The following is a 24,325-nucleotide window of genomic DNA, read 5'->3' on the forward strand; positions in this document are numbered from 1 at the left end:
GTGTGTGTGTGTGTGTGTGTGTGTGTGTGTGTGTAGTGTGTGTGTGTGTGTGTGTGTGTGTGTGTAGTGTGTGTGTGTGTAGTGTGTGTGTGTGTAGTGTGTGTGTGTGTGTGTGTGTAAGTATGTGAATCACTTATAACTTTTGAACGGTTGAACCGATTTCATCGCGGTTGGTGCCATTCGAAAGGGCTTCGCCAAACTTAGATTTCCTGAGAATTGGAACCGATTCGGACCGATAGATTTTGAGAAATTTTGAAAAATCTAAAAAAAAATTAGAAAAAAATCATTTTTGAAAGTGGTTTTTTTTGGAATATCTTTTAAACGGCTCGATCGATCAATTTCAAAAACTAATCAGCTCTTAACGTCAAAAAACCACGCCGATCGGCGCTAATCCGGTCAAAATCGGTTGATTCGTTCGAGAGATAGCGTGAACGAAATAAAACCGAAAAAACTGTTTTTTTCACATAACTTCGTCATTTCTTCTCGGATCGTTTTTGATGATATAGAATAATTTCAGAGGTTAAAAAACCGCGTCGATTGCCACCGAAAATGTGGAAATCGGTTGATTAGTTCGAGAGATATCCTCGACGAAATATTTGGAAATAAGGATTTTTTCAACATAACTTCGACATTTTTTGGAATAACTTTCAAACAGCTCTACCGATCGATTCCAAAAACTAATCAGCTCTTAACATTATAAAACCACGTCGATTGCCACCAAGCTGGTCAAAATCGGTTGATTCGTTCGAGAGATATCGTGAACGAAAGAAAACCGAAAAAAGTGTTTTTTCAGAGTTACTCCGAAATTTCTAGTTTGACCAATTGAAACTTAGAAATTATTTATAAGGCTTAAAAAACTACGTAGAATGCCGCCAACTGCGTAAAAATCGGTTCATTCATTCAAAAGTTATTGCGGTATGAACATTCAAAAAATAGTGTTCCATGAAACTTCTATCAGACTTTTGAGCTCAAAGAGCTCAAAAGCATAGAAAAGGTATCTTTTTGAGCTCGGAGAGCTTAAAACAACACACAGATTGTACTTTTGAGCTCAAAGAGCTCAAAAAAGCGGCCAGGTATTAACGGAATCAGCGGGAAGTTGCAGGGATGGCCTTTAGGGTCAACCGTTTTCCTAATTTTTTTTATTATTTAGTGTCATTATCATATTGATGTTAGTAAAGATCACAATTCGTAAACTTATAAATAATATTCGTATTATGTAAGGAATATCATCGTTTCAAATTTCGCTCAATTAACAAGTAGTGCCACCTACAGGCAACAATCATCAAGACGTTTGTAGTATCTGTACATTGCTCGAACAGAATTACTCAGATCTTGATCAGCTGACTTTTCCGAAGAAAGCAAAATCAAACAATTCTAGCTCTTATAAGTATTGACTCTAGTTAATAAATGCAATTGAATTAGAAGAAAATACATTTAGAAAAATACATATGGAAAGTTGTTTAATAATTAATTCCAGGGATTTTATATTAAGAAAAATTTTCAAATCAAAAGTTGTATTTTTCCCGCGGAAATTGAATGTTTATAAAGTTTCAATATAAATCGTTTAAAGGATTAAAGTATCACTTTTCGTACAATATCTAGCAGCATTAATAAAATTTTATATAAATAAGCCGCGAATACTCTTAAGCTTAGATTGATACACTAAATTATCAATTGTAAGCTTTTAATTTCACATAAATTTAAAAAAAATTTTTACATTTTTGTAGTTGTGATAGTCGTGAATTTAAATTTAATACTTTAATACCTAATAATTTAAAAACAATATCAATGATAATAATGATAAATAGTATTATCAATTTATTTTTACCATTATAAATATTTTCAGTATTATCCTTATTGTCATTGTTAATATTGTCGTTATTATAATTATTATTATTTTAATTATTATTTAGTGTGATTATCGTATTGTTGTTAGTAAATAACACAATTAGTAAACTTATAAATAATATTCGTATTATGTAAGGAATATCATCGTTTCAAACTTCGCTCAATTAACAAGTAGTGCCACCTACAGGCAACAATCATCAAGACGTTGTAGTATCTGTACATTGCTCGGACAGAATTGCTCAGATCTTGATCGGCTGACTTTTCCGAAGAAAGCAAAATCAAACAATTCCAGCTCTTTTAGGGCCAGTTTTTCAAATCAAGATAAAATTTTATCCAGGATGAAATTATTATTGCCAGTATATTTATATATATGAAATATATAGACATATTTTCATCATTAGATAAAATTTTATCCTGGATTGAAAAACTGGCCCTTAAATATTGACTCTAGTTAATAAATGCAATTGAATTAAAAGAAAATATATTTAGAAAAATACATATGGAAAGTTATTTAATAATTAATTCTAGGGATTTTATATTAAAAAAAAATTTTAACATTATTTGTTATTAAAAAAATTTTCAATTCAAAGTTTGTATTTTTCCCGCGGAAATTGAATGTTTATAAAGTTTTAATATAAATCATTTAAAGTATCACTTTTCGTACAATATCTAGCAGCATTGATAAAATTTTATATCAATAAGCCGCGAATACTTTTTAGCTCAGATTGATAAACTAAATGATCAGTTGTAAGCTTTTAATTTCACATATATTTTGAAAAATTTTTTACATTTTTGTAGTTGTGATAGTTGTAAATTTGAATTTAATACTTTAATACTTAATAATTAAAAAACAATATCAATGATAATAATGATAAACCATATTATCAATTTATTTTTACCATTATAAATATTTTTAGTATCATCCTTATTGTCATTGTTAATATTGTCGTTATTATAATTATTATTTAGTGTCAATATCATATTGTTGTTAGTAAATATCACAATTCGTAAACTTATAAATAATATTCGTATTTTGTAAGAAATATCATCGTTTCAAACTTCGCTTAATTAACAAGTAGTGCCACCTACAGGCAACAATCATCAAGACGTTTGTAGTATCTGTACATTGCTCGAACAAAATTAATCAGATCTTGATCAGCTGACTTTTTCGAAGAAAGCAAAATCAAACAATGCTAGCACTTTTAAGTATTGACTCTAGGTCATAAATGTAATTGAGTTAAAAGAAAATATATTTAGAAAAATACATATGGAAAGTTATTTAATAATTAATTCTAGGGATTTTATATTAAAAAAAAATTTTAACATTATTTGTTATTAAAAAAATTTTCAATTCAAAGTTTGTATTTTTCCCGCAGAAATTGAATGTTTATAAAGTTTCAATATAAATCAATTAAAGTATCACTTATCGTACAATATCTCGCAGCATCAATAAAATTTTATGTAAATAAGCCGCAAATACTCTTTGACTTAGATTAACAAACTAAATTATCAATTGAAACTTTAATTTTACATGAATTTTTACATTTTTTTATAATTGAGATAATTATAAATTCAAATCTAATCCTCAATACTCAATAATTTAAAAATGATAATAATAATAATAATAATAATAATAATAATAATAATAAATATCGTTGCTATTATATTTATCAATTTATTATTAACATTATAATTATTTCCATTTTTTAACTATTATTATTATTATTATTATTATTATTATTATTGTGTTATTAAATGCTCAGGGGGGTTGTCTCCGGAGTCCGATTCTCCGAGGGCCCAGCCTGAGCTCCATCCATTACTGCTGGACCACTCCGCACAACAAGGCGGTTAGTGATCACAGCAGGCCAAAGTCATTTTCCTAAGTAGACGGAGGGAACCTAGTATGACAGCCTTCTGCATCCTGACCGCCAAGAATTCAGCTTTTGATGAGCAAGCTGGAACTCTGGCAAGTGAGGATACAAAAGATTTGCAACGGGATTTTTGAACGGAACTTGGCACCAGATTCTACCGAATCTGTAGATAGATTTCAAACTAACAAGATTATTTTAATGGCGAAAATCTACTATTTTGATACTAAAATTGGGATTATCTCTGAATCTATGGGTGCTACATAATTTTGTGTAAGGAAATTTTTTGTAAAGCATAAAATTTTCGATCAAAATAAGTTGATGAAAAATTTTTTTGAGCATTTTTATCTTTGACTGCAGTCGGCGAGCCTGAGATGTTGACCAAACATTTTTTCCTTTCACACAAAATTATTTTATAACTTAATAAACAATATTTTTGATATTACTAATGTAGAAGTTGTGCATTTTTGACATTCTAAAAAAAAATTTTTTATTATGAAAGCCATGGATTTTTCCCTCAAAATATGTAATTCTTGCAATATGCATATTTTTTGTTTTTTTTTTTTTTTTTTTTTTACAATTTAATAAAATATTAAATCTTTTTCATTAAAAAACTTTTATTTTTAAACTTTTTTCGTATATTAAAACAGTTTTAATACAAGCATGTCCTCCCTCATCGTTTATAGGCAAAAAAGTGTGTATAGTCTGGTCAACAAGTGCCTTTTTGGTTAACTTTTTTCAGCAGTCTCCCAAAATTATGATTGAGGTGTCATTCGATTCGGAATGGCATCTAGAAGATTTTCGAAAAAAAATGAAGTTCTGCTCGCAAAAATTGCAAAGGTTATTAACAATTAACTAAAAAAAAGGGGGCTCTAATTTTTTGCAAATATCTCAAAAACTAATAAAGATTTTTTAAATTTGAAAAAAGATTCAAAAAGAGGAGGAAATTTCCTAAAAAGTTCCCGGAATTGTTGGACCAATATTTATAATTTTCAGAGGTTTGAAAATACGTCCGAAAACGGGTACTCCGGCTTGCGCAAACCACGCCCTCTTCGGACCTTTAATGAATAAATATTATTCAAACTTATTAAATATGAAAATTGAAAATTAAAAAAATTCAGGCGCCTACAGGATAGATCAGTGAACAATAATACGTGGTCAAAAAATTTTTATCGCGATTTTTCAATAAGTTATCCATTAATTAACATTTTTTTGTAGCACGAACATTAATATTGCAAGTGCGATAATTGTTAAACTATTAATCTAAGAATTTTTTCCTTTTGTGGAGCTATTTTTCAAAGGTCTTAGAATAGATTCCCGTTGAAAAAATTAAAAAATTGTTAATTTTCGTTTTGTTACTAACAATTTACTAAGGTGAAAAATTATAAAGCTTTATTAAACATTGAAAATAGTATTCTCACCACGGACAGGAAATAATAAAGCCTCAGATCACATGTTAGTCGACCTCGGCTTCGCCTCGGTCAACAATTACATGTAATCTGAGACATTTCTTATTTTCCTGCCATAGGTAAAAAATACACTATTTTTGTATAATATTATTATTGATCCGTTTTCTTATGATCAGAAGCTACTTAAAAATGATTTTTAATAATTTTTATCTCCTATTGTTTAAGAGGTTGTTATAAACAAATGCGTTGTTTATGAGATAATTTAGAATTTTTTTTGATAACATAATCTTTGATGATAATGTAACGGGTGTTTTCCGCTCATTGGCCCCTTAATTAATTTAATAGAAATAAAACAATACCTAGCAAAAATGATTCTAAATTAACAAGGGCGCCACCAGGATTTTGTATCTCGGTTCCTGGAACCGGAAACCAGAGCTGAGCTTATAATCTACAGGGAGAGAGAGTGGAGGAAGGTGGTCTGAAAGAAATAAATTTTTATTTAACACAAATGACCGGTATTTATTTAACAACAAAATATGATAACAACTCGTGCCCTTGCACGTACACCGCTCACTTACAGCTAATTTACTTACAACTAAATTACTTCACGCTTTCCCCCGGAAAGTCGCTCCTACAACTTATATCTAACGGAGGATTTCGGACTAAAACCGGCGACTCCGACTTATCAACAAGACACCTCGTACAAAGACATCAGTGTACGAGGGCTTATCAACAACGCCTGGCTACAGAAGCAACAGCCTAGTGACTGCAACGTAAGCCAAGAAGCCTCTGCAGCTCACGCACACACTCCACACTATCCTTACGTCGCGCTATCCACCGGACCCTCACGCTCTATCAAAATTCTTAATCCTGACGGTACCCTCTTATAGAGCGTCTATACCGCAGTTTCTAACTAAGTCGCGCTGTCCACCGGACCCTCACGCTCTATGCCAGCGAAACACCTCGCAAACGGACTGCTCGCTTGCGAAGGAACGCTGGTAGTATTCACACACACATAACCCACGCGTCTCACACACACACTGACTCTACTTTACTTTTATTTTCTGGATTACAAAATTAAACTCCAAAAAAGTCAACGTTCAATTCTTACTAAAATTATTCAGTCATTAGCTCGAGATTAAAATCATAAACAATTTTCACAACTAATAATTTAATTCTCAAAAAAATCTACACTAAAAACCGACGCTTGAATTTATTCCAAATTATCCACGAGTTTAATACTCAGCATTAAATAAAATTTTAGGAACAATATTGACGTAAGATTTTACTCCAATTTCAACTCGTAATTTTATTTCTTAAATTTTGAATAAATTCTTAAGAACAATTCTTTGTAAAATTCTAACTAAATTTTCTCGGACGTAATCCACACTGATAAGTAGTTTTACAAAGAATTTTACCGGAATAATGGTATTAAATTTTACTTATTATAATTTTCACAGGCTTCAATTTCAATATAAGATTCAACCACGTGGAATTTCCGACTAGACAATTATTATTATTGTTATTGTCGACTGGATAATTAATTAACAACAAATTATCTCGACGTAAAATAAATTCCGAAAACTATCCACGGTGGGATCAATTTCTAATTTCGTCGCAATTTTTTTAATACTTAATTTTCCAAATAATAAAATAGTTTCCAAAATTAATACGATATCAATATTTAATTCAAGATAATAAATAGTCTTAATAAAAGATAATTCAATTGTTGTAAATAGTAATCCGAACAAAAACAGTTTCACTGTAAAAAAGACGCGCCAAGTCCACGTTCATAAGACTATTAGGAAAAAAAAATTTTTTTTTTTCTTTACAAAAAGATACAAAATAAAAAAATTAAAAAATCCAAGTAACCGATATGATTGTTTTTGATTTTCGGAAATTAAAAAAAATTTTATTGTAAATTTAAAAATTAAAAAAAAAATTTTAGAACGTATTTAGTGTGCGTGGTTGCAAAATGTTTTACTTTTAATGAAATTCGTAAAATCTATTTACTAAGACTAAAAAAATTGAAGTACACAATGACGCACACCAAGTATGTTCTAAAATTTTTTTTTTAATTTTTAAATTTACAATAAAATTTTTTTTAATTTCCGAAAATCAAAAACAATCATATCGGTTACTTGATTTTTAATTTTTATTTTGTATCTTGTAAAGAAAAAAAAATTTTTTTCCTAATAGTCTTATGAACGTGGACTTGGCGCGTCTTTTTTACAGTGAAACTGTTTTTGTTCGGATTTTAGTATTTTTTGTAATTATAATGAAAATTTACAATTGGTACCAACTTAAATCTCTTGTTGACTGCATTTTTTACTGCAAACTATCCCCTTGAAGCTACAGTTTATGTAGATGTAATTCCAGTGCACCCTGGCGGCCGTAAATGTAAGCTGTGAATTACTTTTTTTAACTGTAGTTGCTTATCTATAGGAGGATTACTACACATTTTTATTTTATCTAGTCTGTGGCGCTGACCTTTCTCCATAAAAAAAAAAGTCAGGATCGAAATTTGTGAGCGAGCTATAGTATGTGCTGATAAAATTTAATAATTTCAAGTAAATAAATTGTTATAAGTGAATATAATTAATTAATACGGTGAAATAAATTATGAATTACTGTTATGATAAACAAATTGGGTAAAAAAAGTACCGTAGAATTAAATAAAATTTCGCAGCCTCAGAAAACCGTTCTGCTTACAGTAAACATAGTCGGTAGTCTGGCGCTCCGTTTACAACGGATTTGAACGGAACTTGGCGCCAGATTCTACCGAATCTGTGAATAATAATCCAGTTGTTAATTTTACGATTTATTGCGTAATAAAATTCACAAGGAATTTCCGCGCTCAAAATGGATGCCGGCGTTCGTTACCGCGTAGCACGTTTTGACCTCGGGTACCGAATACTATGTCGTGTCGATTGGAACCTTCTCGGTGTTCAGAATTTAATTAATATAAAATATATTTATTTAAACCAATCTCAAGATGTTAATAATTATTAACCAACTGTATTAATAAAATTAATTATTCACGACTTGCAAACCCAAGAGGTCTAGAACATTCCTCGGGTATAAACCCCCAAGAGGAACGCTCCCAGCAATTAACGAATCAATTCAATTAAATAATTAATCATTATTGAGCAAAATTATTAAACAATTGAATTATCCAAACTTGAATAAATAAAATGAGAAGTAGTGTATTTGATGAGCCGGGTATATGGCCCCAAGGCTCATCATTACCAAAGTCCAATACCTGGTGTAAATTTGGTTGAAGAAACTCTATGGTTGATACTCGCTTCCTTCTTTGGACTTCTTGATGTTACTCGTTCCAACACTTTACTACTTCTCCGGACACCACGCATGGCTCGTCTACATAACGACCCCAAAAATACCCCCTCCTGCTCTCTCTCTAGGCCCGAAGATCAATGCGCTCAAATGCTAGTCGAAAAGTTATCGATCTCTGGCGACATCGATTAAGGGTAATTTACCCTGTTACAATAATTATGATTTAAAAAAAAAACCGTTTCTTAAAAAAATTTTTTTATTACTTAAAAACGCATTTGTTGATTAACAATTATTTTCTTCCACTTCTAATTAATATTAAGGAACGATTTTTTTTTTTAAATCATTATTTATTTTTCTTTTTGTTATAAAAAAAAAATTTGTTTCATTTAATTTACCATTAGATTTACCATTACATTTCAATTTTAATCATAATTGTCATTTATAATAAATTATTATAAGCATAATAGAAACAGAACCTGAAAATGAAAATCTAGATATTCGTAAATTTTTCTAGTATAATAAAGTTAGATTGAAATGTAAAAGGTAAAAATGTTTAGTAATGAACATTAAATGGCAAGATGCTTTAAATCATAATTATCATCAAAGATTATGTTATCTAAAAAAAATTTTTAAGTATCTCATAAACAACGCATTTGTTTATAACAATTTTTTAAACAATATTAGGAGATAAAAATGATTAAAAATCATTTTTAAGTGTCTTCTGATCATAAGAAAACAGATCAATAATATTATACAAAAAAAAATTTTTTCAATGTTTAATAAAGCTTTCTAATTTTTCTCCTTAGTAAATTGTTAATAACAAAACGAAAGTTTACAATTTTTTAATTTTTCCAACGGGAATCTATTATTGTCGTATTTATTATCACGTATTATTGTTCACTGGTCTATCCTGCAGGCGCCTGAATTTTTTCAATTTTTAATTTTCATATTTAATAAGTTTAAATAATATTTATTCATTAAAGATTCGAAGGGGACATGATTGGCGCAAGCCGGAGTACCCGTTTTTGGACGTATTTTCACCCCTCCGGGAAAATTATAAATATTGGTCTAACAATTTTGGAAGTCGGAATTTTTTTCAGGAAATTTCCTCCTCTTTTTGAATCTTTTTTCAAATTTGACAAATCTTTATTAGTTTCTGAGATATTTGCAAAAAACTAGACCCCTCCTTTTTTTTAGTTAATTGTTAATAACTTTTGCAATTTTTCCAAGCGAAACTTCATTTTTTTTCGAAAATCTTCTAGATGCCATTCCGAATCGAATGACACCTCAATCATAATTTTGGGAGACTGCTGAAAATAGTTGACTCAAAAGGCACTTGTTGACTAGACTAGTAGCGTTTGTGTCCCCTTTGCTGTTTTTGATTTCAAATATCGTACATCTAACACATTTCATTTGTTTAAATAAACTTCATTCGTAATGAAAGTAAAATCAACGCCAGAAGAATTTTTGGTAGTCCAGGTGTAAAAATATTGCCCTGTTAGGATGTGTCCTCTAGTATCCATTTGAAATTAAGCTCTTGTAGCAACCCAAGTCTTTGACCGAGGAAGTTGTTTCACAGAACCTGTAAGCCCTGGTAATCACATGGTGCTTTGCTATGGGCGGTGGCAAAAAAATGCATCTCAGCGTTGATTTTGGAATCAGCATTATAATTGCGTATTATATTCTATTGTATATTAGATATACTGCATGCACTTATTTCTAAATTTGTTATTAATTCGCTTATATCTTTTTATTTAAGATGTAACTTTACAAACTTCGCGAAAAATATTCTCATTGGATAGTTGAATCTCAGCCAATCTATGAAAAATTGTTAAATAAATTTGTTTACACTAATCCATCGAAGTTGTGCTACTTCAGAAGTTGCGAAAGATGTCTCAGTAGCGAAGAAATAGAACATTATTTTCGTTAATCATTCAATAAATTGAAAAAAAAAAAAAGAAAAGTTTGGAAAATCCAAAAGTGCACGACTCATAACCCTGGCGGATCTGAAACACCGTAAAATTACGGTATTGTACGGTAAAAATACTGTCGGCATACCGTATGGCCACTATAAATTACAGTAGCATTCTACTCGTACAGTAGACATATGGTATGATAACCGTTCTCTACCGTAACGTACGGTAGAGAACGGCGAAAATACGGTAAAAAAAGATGAAAACAGATCTTACTTACGGTACACGGAGAAAAAAAGTATTGCTATTATAGTGATCCAGTAGATCGTGAACGCAGTATTGTGATTTGCTCAAAACAGTATCGTCATTTTCACGATATTATAACCTGATATACTCTATACTTCGGATTCTTATATGAACTTTCCATGATATAGTGAATATGTCAAAACGTATTGCGATCATAAAGAAACGTTTCCTTACTACGGCGAAACGGATCGTGATTATCACGATCCACGACGCCTTCAGCGCCGCTACGCATAACCAAGTCTGAAACTCTTACGGGTAGATTGGTGATGAAATAGTGATAATAACATAAATTAGTTAATTAATATCAACAGCGATATGGATGATTGGGTTGTTGATAAATTACTCGAGTGGAATCTTGAAAAACTTGTGTCGATTTTTGAAGGTTATAGTAAAGAAATAAATCTTCCTATGTTAACTGTGTTAATGTCGTGTCCGTGGTTATTGTATATAATTCTACTGCGTTGATAAGAAGAAAAAATGTACATTATATATTGTATTAAATAAATAAAATTCTTGTTTTCATAAAAGTCTATTTTAGCATAAATGATTTGATCCCATACTATTTTATACAAAAAAATATAATTGTATGGAGTACGTTCAGTAATAAAGGAGTAAAAATTCCATTAAAAAATTTTTTTCTTATGACAAAAATATTTGCCTCTTTTAAATTAATATTTCGATAATACAAATTTCTAGGCTAATAATATTTGTAAAAATAAAAAAAAAAGTTATATAAGATAAAGTCCAACTGCTGTAAGTCATTTTTTGAAAATTTTTAAACCTAACCCAATTCTTGACTGTCATAATCTACACAAAAATTTTAAACTAATCAAGCTACAATAGGAATTTTTATTTATATTTTGTTAATAACAATAATATACCAAAAAAACTAAAAAAACAATAATCTGCAATAAAATATAATTAACATTTAATTAAAGACAACTTAATCATCTATAAACCATAGCAATATAGACACTCGATATCCGAATCCATGTGGATCGTGATAATCACTATCCACTAGATCGGGCATATGCACATCTAAAGTATAGTCATACGAGGATCGTGATCATCACTTTACTGTATCGTGAAAATAGCAATACTTTTTTCTTCGTATATAATATTGTGGGAACGATACGCTACCGTAGCAGATCCGAACTACCGTACTAGTACGATATGGTACGGTAACAAGATGTAAATCTACCATAGATTTTATTGTTGTTCCACTATATAATTATTCTGGTACAATCACCGTAATTTACGGTAAATAACGGTAGAAATACAGTCAAAACGCGAAGTAGTATAGTTTACCAAACTGCATCGATTTACCATACTGCGGTACACCACCGTGCTAAACCTATTTCACGATACTCTACCCTACTTGTAATGATGATGAACCGTATTAATTAATCTATTATATCAATTACGGTAATTTACAGTATCTATACGGTAGAATATTGTATTTGTACGGCACACTTACCGTAAAATACGGTAGCGTACCGCAGTATTGTAAGTCGATCATACTACACCGTGTTTTATAGTAATTTTCACCGTAACTAACTGTAATTTTACAATACTTTACCGCACCTTACCGTATTGTGGATTCGTCAAGGTAACATTACACTTATACCGTAATTTCATACAGTACATTGGCCATACGGCAAAAAACAGTAAAAATACAGTGAACTACAGTTATCATATATCTGTAATTTTTGACGGTCTTTTACAATACCGTACGATATTACTACAATCAATCACGTTGAACAATCGCGGTATATTATATCGGGTCCACCAAGGATTGAGAAATTCACTAATCTTCACAATAAATGATATTAAAAATAAATTTTAATTTTGATTTCATTCAGCCTTGTATTTATCTCGATAATAAAAAATATAATAATGTATACAACTTTACTTTAATAAGAAATGTAGTACTGACACAAGATAAAAAAGCAAAAAATGCGAAATTCAACACAATTATTTAATAATTACCTTCGCAAATGAAGCTTTTGGTGAGAAAAGATTGGAATCACGAATTTGTAAAAATGCCATCACTTGACATACATTAATATTCTATTCACAAGTAATTCACTTCAATTAATTTTTTTACTATCGCACGTTTCTTTACATTAATACTCTGTCTATAATTTTAAGGTTATGAGTGTATAGTAAACTTTGTAACGGGGGTTTTTATTCCCGCCGTTCCATAGCAGCCTTAATTTATTAATTAGATGTTATGACGCAGATTTTACTTTTTGTATTTGAGTATTTTAGTTAATTATTTGAAAATTAATAGAAACAATTATTGTTATTAGTGCGGCGATTATTATTTAATTTTTGTAATTTTATATTATTATTACCGAAGGTATGATTAAATTGTAAAAGAAATTAAAAGACTGGCAAAATTATTTTAAGTCCCGAGGACAATTTAGTTTGGAAAATCTACGAATGGATATATAATGAAAGAAATTGCGATTAAAATAATAAAGAATTGTGAATTTGACGAAACGAATGGATAGAGAATGAAGGAAATTACGATTAAAATAATAAAGAATTGAGTTTCGAAAATAAAAACTTAGAATTTGGCGAGACGAATGGATAGAAAATGAAGGAAATTACGATTAAAATAATAAATATTTATTTTTGAATGCTAGTTCGCAGACACCGGACAGGTGTCTAAAACGACCCTTCCGGTTCGTTACAAAAGAGTTGGGGGAAAAATGATAAACGCCAAAATTTGGCTCGATAAAGCAAGCAATTCTTTCTCGGGAGAATTACTCGGTTGAATACTCTTCACCAAGTTATTCGAGAGGATGATACTCTACCTGAAGTCTGACCAAGGCCCAGGTAAGTATCGTGAACCGACCGGATGAAAGTACTGACTTGACCATGTGGGGGAAATTTGGCCACCGCGTAGCCGGAAAGGGTTGCTTTCCAAGCACCCAAACGGGATTAGGGGTAAGTAGGGCCTGAAAGGGTTGCTTTCCAAGCACCCAAACGGGATTAGGGGTAAGTGTAGCCGGAAAGGGTTGCTTTCCAAGCACCCAAACGGGATTAGGGGTAAGTAGGGCCGCGACTGAGGGTGTATCCATCGGTAGGATTACCACTTTGTAAAGATAGTAGACAGAGTTTAGCCACCAGGTGGCACAGAAAACGGGAAAAGAAACGATGTGTGCGGGTTATGTGTAAATGTTTATACAAAGTTTGTACATATTATCACTTAAGCTTTTGATATTTGTTGTTCTAATGTATTGTTTATATTGTTTAATTTGCTTATATTGTTTATATCGTTTATTAATCTGACCAGGCCAATAAAGAGGTTTCTTTTTTTGATTTATTTAAAAATGAAGGGTTTTGTTTATATTTTGTTATTGATAATGTAATCCCCGTTTATGACCCTGGACTCCGGCGAGCAAATTTCGAGTCGGGGACAAATTAGTTATTGATATTTATACTTTTGAAAACGTGGACGTTACAATGTTAACTATCCATACCATTAGATTATTATTTTTAAATGTTAAATTTAGGGTGCCACCAGGTTGTTACAACGGTGTCCTGGAAACCGTAAGAACATGAGAGATAATCTACAGGGCAGAGAGAATAAGGAAATTATTTAGAAATGAATAAAACTAATAATTCGTGGTTACCAATCATTTATTTTACAATAATCACTCTCACACGCATACTATAAATTCCATTGCCAATTTTATCTAAATTATTTCTTAATTAATACCCGTAAAACAGAGGGGAAACCGTACCTTAATTCACGGATATGTAGACCACATGACCTCCAATTATTTACCGATATTCCGTATTACCAATGACCAATTTTATTGTAAACTTTTGATATAGAGGGAAAACCGTACCATTTACCAGAAGCTACTCGTCAACTTTCTCAACCTATTACCAAAATTTGGAAAAACTTCTGATATAGAGGGGAAACCGTACCATTTATCAGAAGCTTCTTGTCAAAGTCTCACTCTCTATCACTCATAACCCAAACCGAATTAATTAAAATAAAATATTAACTTTATCTAACCGAACTAACTAATTTATCCGGTGACTATTTTCAATACAATAGAATTACATGATGCCAGTAAACATGACCTTGTGATTTTAGACGCGCAGTTAAAACGTTCTGCGTAGTGACAAATATACAACCACTTTCTTATAAAAATTTCATCTAACCACCAATAATTAAAATTATGACTTAACCACAAATTAATAATAATTAATTAAATTAATTCATTAAAACTGATTTTAAAATGACGCGTAATTATCTTAACATAAAACTCGCCTCAAGGTCAATTAATATATTCCGGGTGTCGGACCACAGAATTCTCCAGCAATTTTATTTTACCCAATAATCAATTTAATTCACTTAACCCAATAAAAAATAATTAAACCTTGTCCAGAAGAGTAAATAAGACCGGGTGCTAACCACAGTCGAATTTTACCCACGAGACTTGACAATGTACCTTGCAATCGACGAACTACTTCCCGCCAACTTATAGCCACGGCTTTGTTCTGCTGCCGCCTCGTCGTTACTCGTACTCTCGGGGATTTTGTACTCCTTCCAACCGCAACAATTATTCCTAGACGAACCAATTGGATTAGTATCATGTAATTTATTAATTAGGAACAATTATTAAATATAAAACATCGCTTGCGTTCCAATTAAGTGAACGTGTGACTGGATATTTACCTGCTTATCTCAACTGTGTCCGGAACGTTCGGTAGTACAACCTCTTCTGTCTTGTTCACCGGCCACTACCCCACTCGTGCTCGCTCCGGCCCGTCACCCTTCTCCCTACTACCTAAAATGCCCGAGACCATCGCGCACTGGTGTCGCGTCGATAAATTATCGAACTCGCAACGGTTCGAACTAACTACCAGAGGTAACAAAGTGCCCTGTTACAACTTCGCTCATCAAAAGTAAAGATATACAGTACAGTTTACGATATTTTTACCGTAATAGTATACGTCGCGCGCGCAAGCGCGCGTCTGACTGTTAGCATGGAATTATACATATTTTCGCGCTTATAATATATTTGACCAATCGCGTTACGAATAGTTTGCTTACATGATATACTTTAATATTTTTCATCTAAATTATACTTGTGGATTAAACATAATGGAGTTAAAAAAAATATGCGAAATTTGCATATTCCAAGCATTGTAAATTTTTAATTATATTACGGTATATACTTTTGAAGTTCCCGCACTACCGTATTCCAATGATAACCTACCGTCAAATATACCCAATTATAGCGATAAATTACTGTACAATTACGGTACACTACCGTACAATTATGGTACTTTAGCGTACAAAAACGGTACTTTTTTACCGGATAATTATAGTATTTTACTAACAATTACAGTATTTACCGTACAATTACGGTATTTTACCGTACAATCACGGTATCTTACCATACATTAACGGTAAATTACTGTAAAATTGCGGTACTTTACCGTACAATCTCCGTAGATTACGGTGTTATACTGTAATTACGGTGTCATACTGTAATTACGGTAAATCACTGTACGTACTGTACTCTACCGTACCCTACTGTAAATTTACCGCACTCTACCGTATTTTGGATCCGTCAGGGAATCCTTATTCAACTATGAAATATTAATAAAATAAAGAATGTAAAGAAAATATATAAAACAGCTAAAATGGCACAATAATGCACAAGCACCTCTAGTAGGATAAACAATATATATGGGTCATTCCACCAAATAAGAACATTTTTACGGGGCGACCTTCGCGGATTATGTTTAAAATTTATGGAGGTGTTCTCTATCATAAGACAAAAATTCCCTGAGAGTTTTAGCTCTTAATACGCAGCGGTCTTGAAGTTATGATTTTTTGAAATTTTGGAAAAAATTTTTTTTCAACTTTTTCGTCAATTTTTCTGATATGAAAAACATTTTTAAACAAAATCGACAAACATTGTATTTTATAGGAAAAATTCTCAGCTTTTGAATGAAAATATTTATTTTTTCATAAACTCATCAGAAGACTCTTAAAAATCGAATTAAAGTGGAAAAATTGATTTTTTTCGGTGTGCAGCCCAAAATTCTTCAAATTTGAATTCTTTTTCTGAAAGCTGAGAGTTTTTTACACAAAATATAGCATTTTGCCGATGTGAATATTTTTTGTTTCGTCACAATTAAATTAAACGCAAATTCATTATAATTAAAATACTTTTATTTTTGAACTTTTTTGAGATGTGGACACAGTTTTAATGAAAACATAACCAATTTTATCTTTTAAAGGCACAAAAGTGTGTAATGACTGTGTACCTTTCACCGTTTTCGATTGAGAATATCGTACGTCTAACACATTTTTTTCTATTAAATAATCGTCATTAGCTATAAAAGTAAAGTCAACGCTTGTAAAATTTTTCGTTCCCCAGGAAAACAAATCTTGTGGTTTCAGTATATGCTCTTTATTGTTCATTTGTAATGAAGCTCTAGCAGCATATCGTTTTAATGAACCCGCAAGACCATCGCATGGTCCTTTGCCATGGGCAGTTGCAAAAAAATGCCACTCAGCGTTGATTTCGAAGTCAGCATAATGATAACTTAAGTTTGTAAATGCTTTCTTGTTTTTGAATTGTTGTGGAGCTCCATCAGAGAAGTAAAAAATCGTATTGATGACAGCAAACTTCTTTTTAAGAAAGGCAATCAATTGCTCTTGAAATAAATAAATTAAAACTGTGTCGTGCTTAAGACAATCTGAAATACCAACAAAGCTCAAATGCTTAATAGTATCATTTTCGTTAGTATCATTCGATAGTATCATTTCGCACAACGAATGCATAATTTTCCGCAAAGTCAAATACTACGGCGAATTCCCCGCTCTTTAAATTTAGTTTTGTATCAGAAAAAAATCGACTTTGTGTTTTCGCAATAAAATCATGTTTCAAAAGCTTATCAAGTTGCGTCACTAAAGTCTCGATGAAGTCTTCGGAATCTGAAGTAACATTCACAATAGTACAACGGTCTGTTGATGTCCACATTTTATATTGGATTTCATTAACATCAGATTCATTAAACGACACACGAAAATAATCAGCGATTTCTTCATTATTTGGACAACTATTGCACATTCTGGAAAAGCACGATTCTTTTGGATTGTTACAAACTAATTTATTTAATAAATTTTTGTAAATTGGCTGAGATTCTACAACCCAATCGGTGTTTTTCACAAATTTTGGAAAATTACATCCTAAATGGAATAAATTGTAATAAGATTAATAACTAGTTTTAGTACAATTATAGAGAATGTCAAATACTTAAGTACCTTCTAACATCAATTTTACATTTTGATGAATAGTACAAACACATACGACATGTGTACCACTACTTCCAGCAAGAATACAATAAGTAGGCCTCAAACTAGCGAATTTAAAAAATCCGATTGCCACTGAATTATATTGCGCTTTGAAGCTTTGGTACAATTCTTTTAAATTACAAAGAATCAACTTTTTTTGTACCCTAGTTCGATTTCCATCACAATCCTTCACAGATTTAAAATCTTTCATGCCCGCTAATTGTTTTGAGTTTTCTTCGCTTTCATAAAAATCAATGACAAGTTTTTTTACATCTAACTCAAGCGGCTGATTGCCTGGAACTTTTGTGGGATTCAAAGTATTAGTAGTCATTTCACCAGAGTCTAAATCAACATTCTCAGATTCACTGATATCATTTTTAAGATTCAGTACCATTTTTCGAGAACAGTTAAATTCAGATGCTATACGACTGACTTCCCAACTGTCGGGTAAAATTGAAAGCAGATTCTTTTTTATTGATCTGTAAAGCAAACGATCGATCGTATTAATATGAAAAAATGAAGATATTTTAAAATGATCGATTGTTAAAAAAATTTACTTGTCACTTTCAGCGTTATATAATTTCTTCACTTTAGCTATCATGGAACAATGATCTTGATTAATCTTTCTGTAGGTAGATTCAGGTACTATTCCAAATTGTGATTGGAACTGATTCTCTAGGGCAGCATAGCTCTCATCAAGTTTTTTTACTCCATAATTTTTTTCAGAATATAACCTTAAATTAAACGCATAAAAAAATAATTAAGTAAGTTTTCACTCAGTAAATGAAAAACTTAATCAATAGAAAATTTTTACTTGTCTTTTTCAATAAGAGGAATTTTCAAAAATCGCTCTAAAGAATGATCATTGTAATCACATAGATTGTCGCTAAAATTACTGACAATTCGAGATAAACTGCTTCCTTGAGTACAAATTTCAGCTGATATACTCAGACTTTCAACACTTGTTTGACTTGAAATAATTTCGTCTTCCTCTGATGCCGGCGGAATATATTCTTTGACACGAAATCGACAACGCACACATAACATTGAAGTGTCATCTAAGTCAGGAAATTTCCAACGATCTTCGTCGGGAAATTTTCTTAAATCTTTAACTCCTTTTTTATCTAAAAGTTTCGTTTAATTAGATGTCAAAAGTCAATATTAAACACAAGGCCATTAATTTAATTGGTTCTACGTAGAGGTTATACATAAGAGGTCAAGTGCACTGTATTAGTTACTCACGTGACTCATTGAATGGATTACAACAATTTACTGACCGTATACGTTTACTCATAGCGATGAAATATCAAAGTAATGCAATAATTATTACTTAAAAACTTGAGCAATTATATTTTTGTTAAGAACAAACGATCCGAAAAGAAATCGCTCAAGAAAGAATCACAAAATGAAAGTAAATAGAGGGAGTTGTGAGCGCCATCTGCATGATAAGTGACGAAGTATAGACTCATCTTTTAAGCAGGTGGTTCAAAATTTCTGAGTACTATAATTTTAGTATTAAAGAGAAAATTATATTACTATTCTGAATTATATTACTGCATAGTGAATCTAACATTTAATTTAATTGTGACGAAACAAAAAATATGCACATCGGCAAAACGCTATATTTTGTGTAAAAAACTCTCAACTTTCAGAAAAAAAATTCAAATTTGAAGAATTTTGGGCTGCACACCGAAAAAAAATCAATTTTTCCACTTTAATTCGATTTTTAAGGGTCCTCTGATGAGTTTATGAAAAAATAAATATTTTCATTCAAAAGCTGAGAATTTTTCCTACAAAATACAATGTTTGTCGATTTTGTTTAAAAATGTTTTTCATATCAGAAAAATTGACGAAAAAGATGAAAAAAAATTTTTTCGAAAATTTCAAAAAATCATAACTTCAAGACCGCTGCGTATTAAGAGCTAAAACTCTCAGGGAATTTTTTTCTTATGATAGAGAACACCTCCATAAATTTTAAACATAATCCGCGAGGGTCGCCCCGTAAAAATGTTCTTATTTGGTGGAATGACCCATATATAGATGTACGGTCTTCTGGTTTTTGTTTTATTTTATGAATTGTACATAAACGACATTGAATTACCTAGCCATTTGCATTCGGTGACCTACAATTCTTTCAAAAACTTTAAAAAAACAAAATTAGGAAAACGGTTGACTCTGAAGGCCATCCCTGCAACTTCCCACTAATTCCCTTACCTAGGCACTTAAAATTGCACTTATGATGTTTTTGAGCTCTTCGATCTCATGTCTGATAAAAGTTTGATCCACTCCAATTTTTTGAATTTTCAAACCGCAATAACTTTTGAATGAATCAACTGATTTCCACGCGGTTGGTTGCATTCGATGCAGTTTATTCAGCCTCATAAAGAATCTTCAAGTTTGAATTGATCAAACTAGAAACTTCAGAGTAATTTCGAAAAAAAAACGCTTCTTTCGGTTTTCTTTTGTTCACGATATCTCTCGAACGAATCAACCGATTTTGACCGAATTAGCGGCAAATTAGCGAAAACGTAAAATCGATATTTATCTAATACAAAACTAAATCTAAAAAAGGCCATTCGGCAGCCGAAATGGGAGTAGATTTCACACTTCAATAAAAATAATAACTTTAGAGGCATTTAATCAAAAATTTAATTAAATTAATTAATTTAATTAAAAAGTTGTAAAATTTCAGTAATTTTGAGAAAATAAATCAATGCAACCGCAAATTTCATAAAAAAGATAGCAGTTTTGAATATAATTTTTATTTGACATATACAACAGAATATGAAAATTAAAGCTTATTTAAAAAGCTTTCAGGTACATTTTATAGAAATTCAATACAGATTCCTATTCAAAAGTTATCCGACAAGTAAACTGTAAAAAAGTGTATTTTTAGGATTTTGAAAATTTCAAAATCATGTAATTTTAATACTACATGACCGATTAAGCTGATATTTGAACTTGACTTTTGTATTTATTAGTAAAATAAATATACTGAATATCGTAAAGATCCGTTGCAAATTGTAGACACCATCGTCGTGACGAGCCGCGTTCTTTCCCATACCCTGTTTAAAAATATTGATTGAAAATAATTAAAAATGATGAAATTCGAATTCTTTTCAATAATTTCAATTTTTTTGTTTGTATATATAATAGGGTCGGCCAAAAAAAACTTTTAATTTTTTTTTCTTTAGCTACCGCGAAAATATCGTCCAAAATGACGAAAAAAAAATTCTGGTAGAGTTTGAGCTCTTAATATCAATATCTAGAGGTCTCACATGGTGAGTTTGATTTCCCATTTAAATAACACGGGAATTTTTTTTTTTTAACTTCCCGCTAAGAAAATCGAAGATTTCCAAAAATCGGAAAGTTATTGGTTTTACCCCGTTTTTTGAAAATCGAGTTCTCACCAGATCTCGACGTTTGAAGGTCACAGGAAGCTTCCCTGACTATCCCCGCGAGGTTGTCACTATGTCTGCGTGTGAGTGTGTGTGTGTGTGTGTGTGTGTGTGTGTGTGTTCTTTATACGGATTCTAGGCATAGCTGTTTGGCCTGGATATGTGGCGACTCGACGCAGCGTCATACTAAAACTCGACACTAACGCCCCTACCCACTAAACCCTAAACCCCTTTTCCTTCTTTCCTCTAATCCCTCATGGAAACCGCCGTCAGGCATTACTTCGTGAAGGGAGGATCTAGCTACTGCTCTTCCTTCTGGTGGCTAAGGTGTTAACTACCTTCCTTCTATCTTCTGCTATTTGCTCTTTTTCTTTCGGTGGAACGCAAGTCTTTAAGGACTTCTGTTGCAAACGTGTTGGTAGCGTTCCAGACAGCTTCTGATGACAGCATTGCTGCTACTATTGTCTCTCGTTGGATTTTCCTCTTCAGGATATTCTCCAGCTCATCTCGCTGTGGGTAAAAAACGTGGGCACTCAAAGAAAACGTGCTCTGCATCTTCATTGACTCCTGAGCAGGACGGGCACTCCGGGGAATCATCATGCTTGAAGCGGTGGAGATACGCCCGGAAACAGCCGTGTCCTGATAACATCTGTGTAAGATAATAGTTGACCTCACCGTGACTCCGGTTCAGCCAAACGTTGATCCTTGGTTTGAGACGATGCGTCCACCTACCCTTCACTGTGGCATCCCACTGTAGTTGCCATCTACTTATGCTCCTCTGCCGCTCTTCTGTTCCAAGCTCCTCAGCGCTTAGTGTGGTCGACTTCTTTCGTTGGTAAAGGATCCGTCTTTCCTCAGCTAAGACTCTGAGAGGCAAAGTTCCGGAGATGACACACACTGCTTCCATAGATATTGTGCGGAAGGCACTTGCTACTCTTAAGGCACTCAGACGGTAGACTGGTCCAGCCTTTCTCCATGATTCTTGCTTTTCTAGTGCGTCCGCCCATATAGATATTCCGTAAGTGAGCACTGATGTGACTACAGATGATAATAATAGTCTTCTGCTCTGCTTTGGGCCTCCGACGTTTGGCATCAGTCGTGCTAAGCTAGCTACCACTGCTGATGCTTTTGCACTCACGTGTTCGACTTGCTGCTTAAAGTTGAGTCGGGCATCAAGCATCACTCCCAGATATCGGATATATGGTTGTGATGTGATTTCTTGTTCTCCGACTTTCAGTTTTATGGTCTCTATCACTTTTCTGCTGGTAATAAGCACAGCCTCAGTCTTCTGTTTAGCCAGTTGTAGATTCATTAAATCCATCCACCGGTTAACTTTCTCAAAGGTGATACCGAACATGTGGTTTATCTCATCTAGGTGTTTCGCAACGATTACGACAGCTACATCGTCTGCATATGCAACAAGCTTGACACTTCTTGGAAGAGTCAGTCTCAGCAGGCCATCATACATGACATTCCACAGAAGTGGACCCAGAACAGAACCCTGGGGTACACTAATCTAATTTGGTAATCTAAGTTTGGCGAAGCCCTTTCGAATGACACCAACTGCGATGAAGTCGGTCAAGCCGTTCAGAAGTTATAAGAGGCTTACATAGACACACACACACACACACACACACACACACACACACACACACACACACACACACACACACACACACACACACACAAACGCGCGCGCGCACGCACGCTCACACACATACAGGCGTACGGACATCATCGTAAAAATAGTCAGGGAAGCTTCTTAGGGCTTCAAAACGTCGAGATCTGTTGATACCTCGATTTTTGCTAAACGGAATGAAAACAATAACTTCCCGATTTTTCAAAAATCTTCGATTTCCTTAGTGGGAAGTTAAAAAACTTTTTTCTTTATTTTCATTGTAAATCGTTAAAAAAATTTTTAATTAATTTTAATTTTTTTTTTAATTTTCCTTTTCGTTATTTTGTAGGAAATTAAATTCTCTACAAAAAAGGTAGCTTTTATTTTTTCGCTAAAACGCATAGGAAAAAAGTTACAGGGCTTTAAAAAACGAAAATTATAAAAAGTAAAAAAAAAGCGTCTCAATTTTTCTATTTAATATAACAACATTTTTTTTTATTACCTTATTAGTAAATTTATTTCATAATTTTTAATTGTATACTGTTTTAACGTATACGTTAATTTTTTTTCAATATATTTAATCTTCTTGACTGTTAAAGCTCGAAAAATTCTGCTTGTTGCAATTTGGATATGATTTACGATGTTACTGGACAACTTTCCATAGATATTGTTTTTGCTCTTCATCTTTAGCGGCGAACTGATTAAATCCCTCAACTAGAGCAACCCCGCTCTCAGCAACATCGTTTACTACTGTGATATTTTTTAATACCGATCAACAAGATAAGTAATTTGGCCATTCTGTTGGGCTCAAATTGAGAAAATCACTCGATAACTTAAGTTGTTCGAATAATAAAAAAGATCTTTTTGTTACAAAATCATTAATCTCTTTCGTACACAATAAATTTAAATTCTTACAATCAATTTCAATATGTTTTTTTTTGACTCGCTCTTTCTTTCGTTCTCAATGATTCGACCATCTTTAATTTCATATCAATCGACACAGAACTATCAAAAAAAATTAAGAAAACGGTTGACCCTAAAGTCCATCCCTGCAACTTTCCGCTACCTCCATATCTAAGCGTTCAACAATTCACTTATTTTTTCAGCTCTTCTAGCTCAAAAATATAACTTTTGTATAATTTTGAGCTCTCCGAGCTCGAATAAATAGCTGTTCTGTGCTTTTGAGCTCTTCGAGCTCAAAAAGCTGATGGAAGTTTCATAGAACACTATTTTTTGAATTTTCAAACCGCAATAACTTTTGAATGAATTAACCGATTTTCTCAGATACAAAGTCAAAATGAGTTAAAAATGGAGAAGAATAGTAGAATAGAA

At 32.1% G+C, this 24,325-nt stretch overlaps 2 protein-coding genes across 2 annotated transcripts in view; one reads left to right on the forward strand and one right to left on the reverse strand.

Annotated features, from left to right (window-relative positions):
- Positions 1-24,325, forward strand: part of LOC123263005 (E3 ubiquitin-protein ligase synoviolin A) — a 233,649-nt gene that overhangs the window by 143,433 nt on the left and 65,891 nt on the right. The window lies entirely within an intron of this gene.
- On the reverse strand, positions 16,994-18,250 carry LOC123263042. Its single transcript, XM_044725570.1, has 2 exons — positions 17,948-18,250; positions 16,994-17,872 (listed from the first exon to the last, which is right to left on the reverse strand). The coding sequence occupies exons 1-2, from the start codon at positions 18,186-18,188 to the stop codon at positions 17,430-17,432; spliced, it is 684 nt and encodes a 227-aa protein (XP_044581505.1). The 5' UTR covers positions 18,189-18,250; the 3' UTR covers positions 16,994-17,429.

This window comes from Cotesia glomerata, linkage group LG1 (genome assembly GCF_020080835.1).
Source record: "Cotesia glomerata isolate CgM1 linkage group LG1, MPM_Cglom_v2.3, whole genome shotgun sequence".
NCBI lineage: Eukaryota > Metazoa > Arthropoda > Insecta > Hymenoptera > Braconidae > Cotesia > Cotesia glomerata.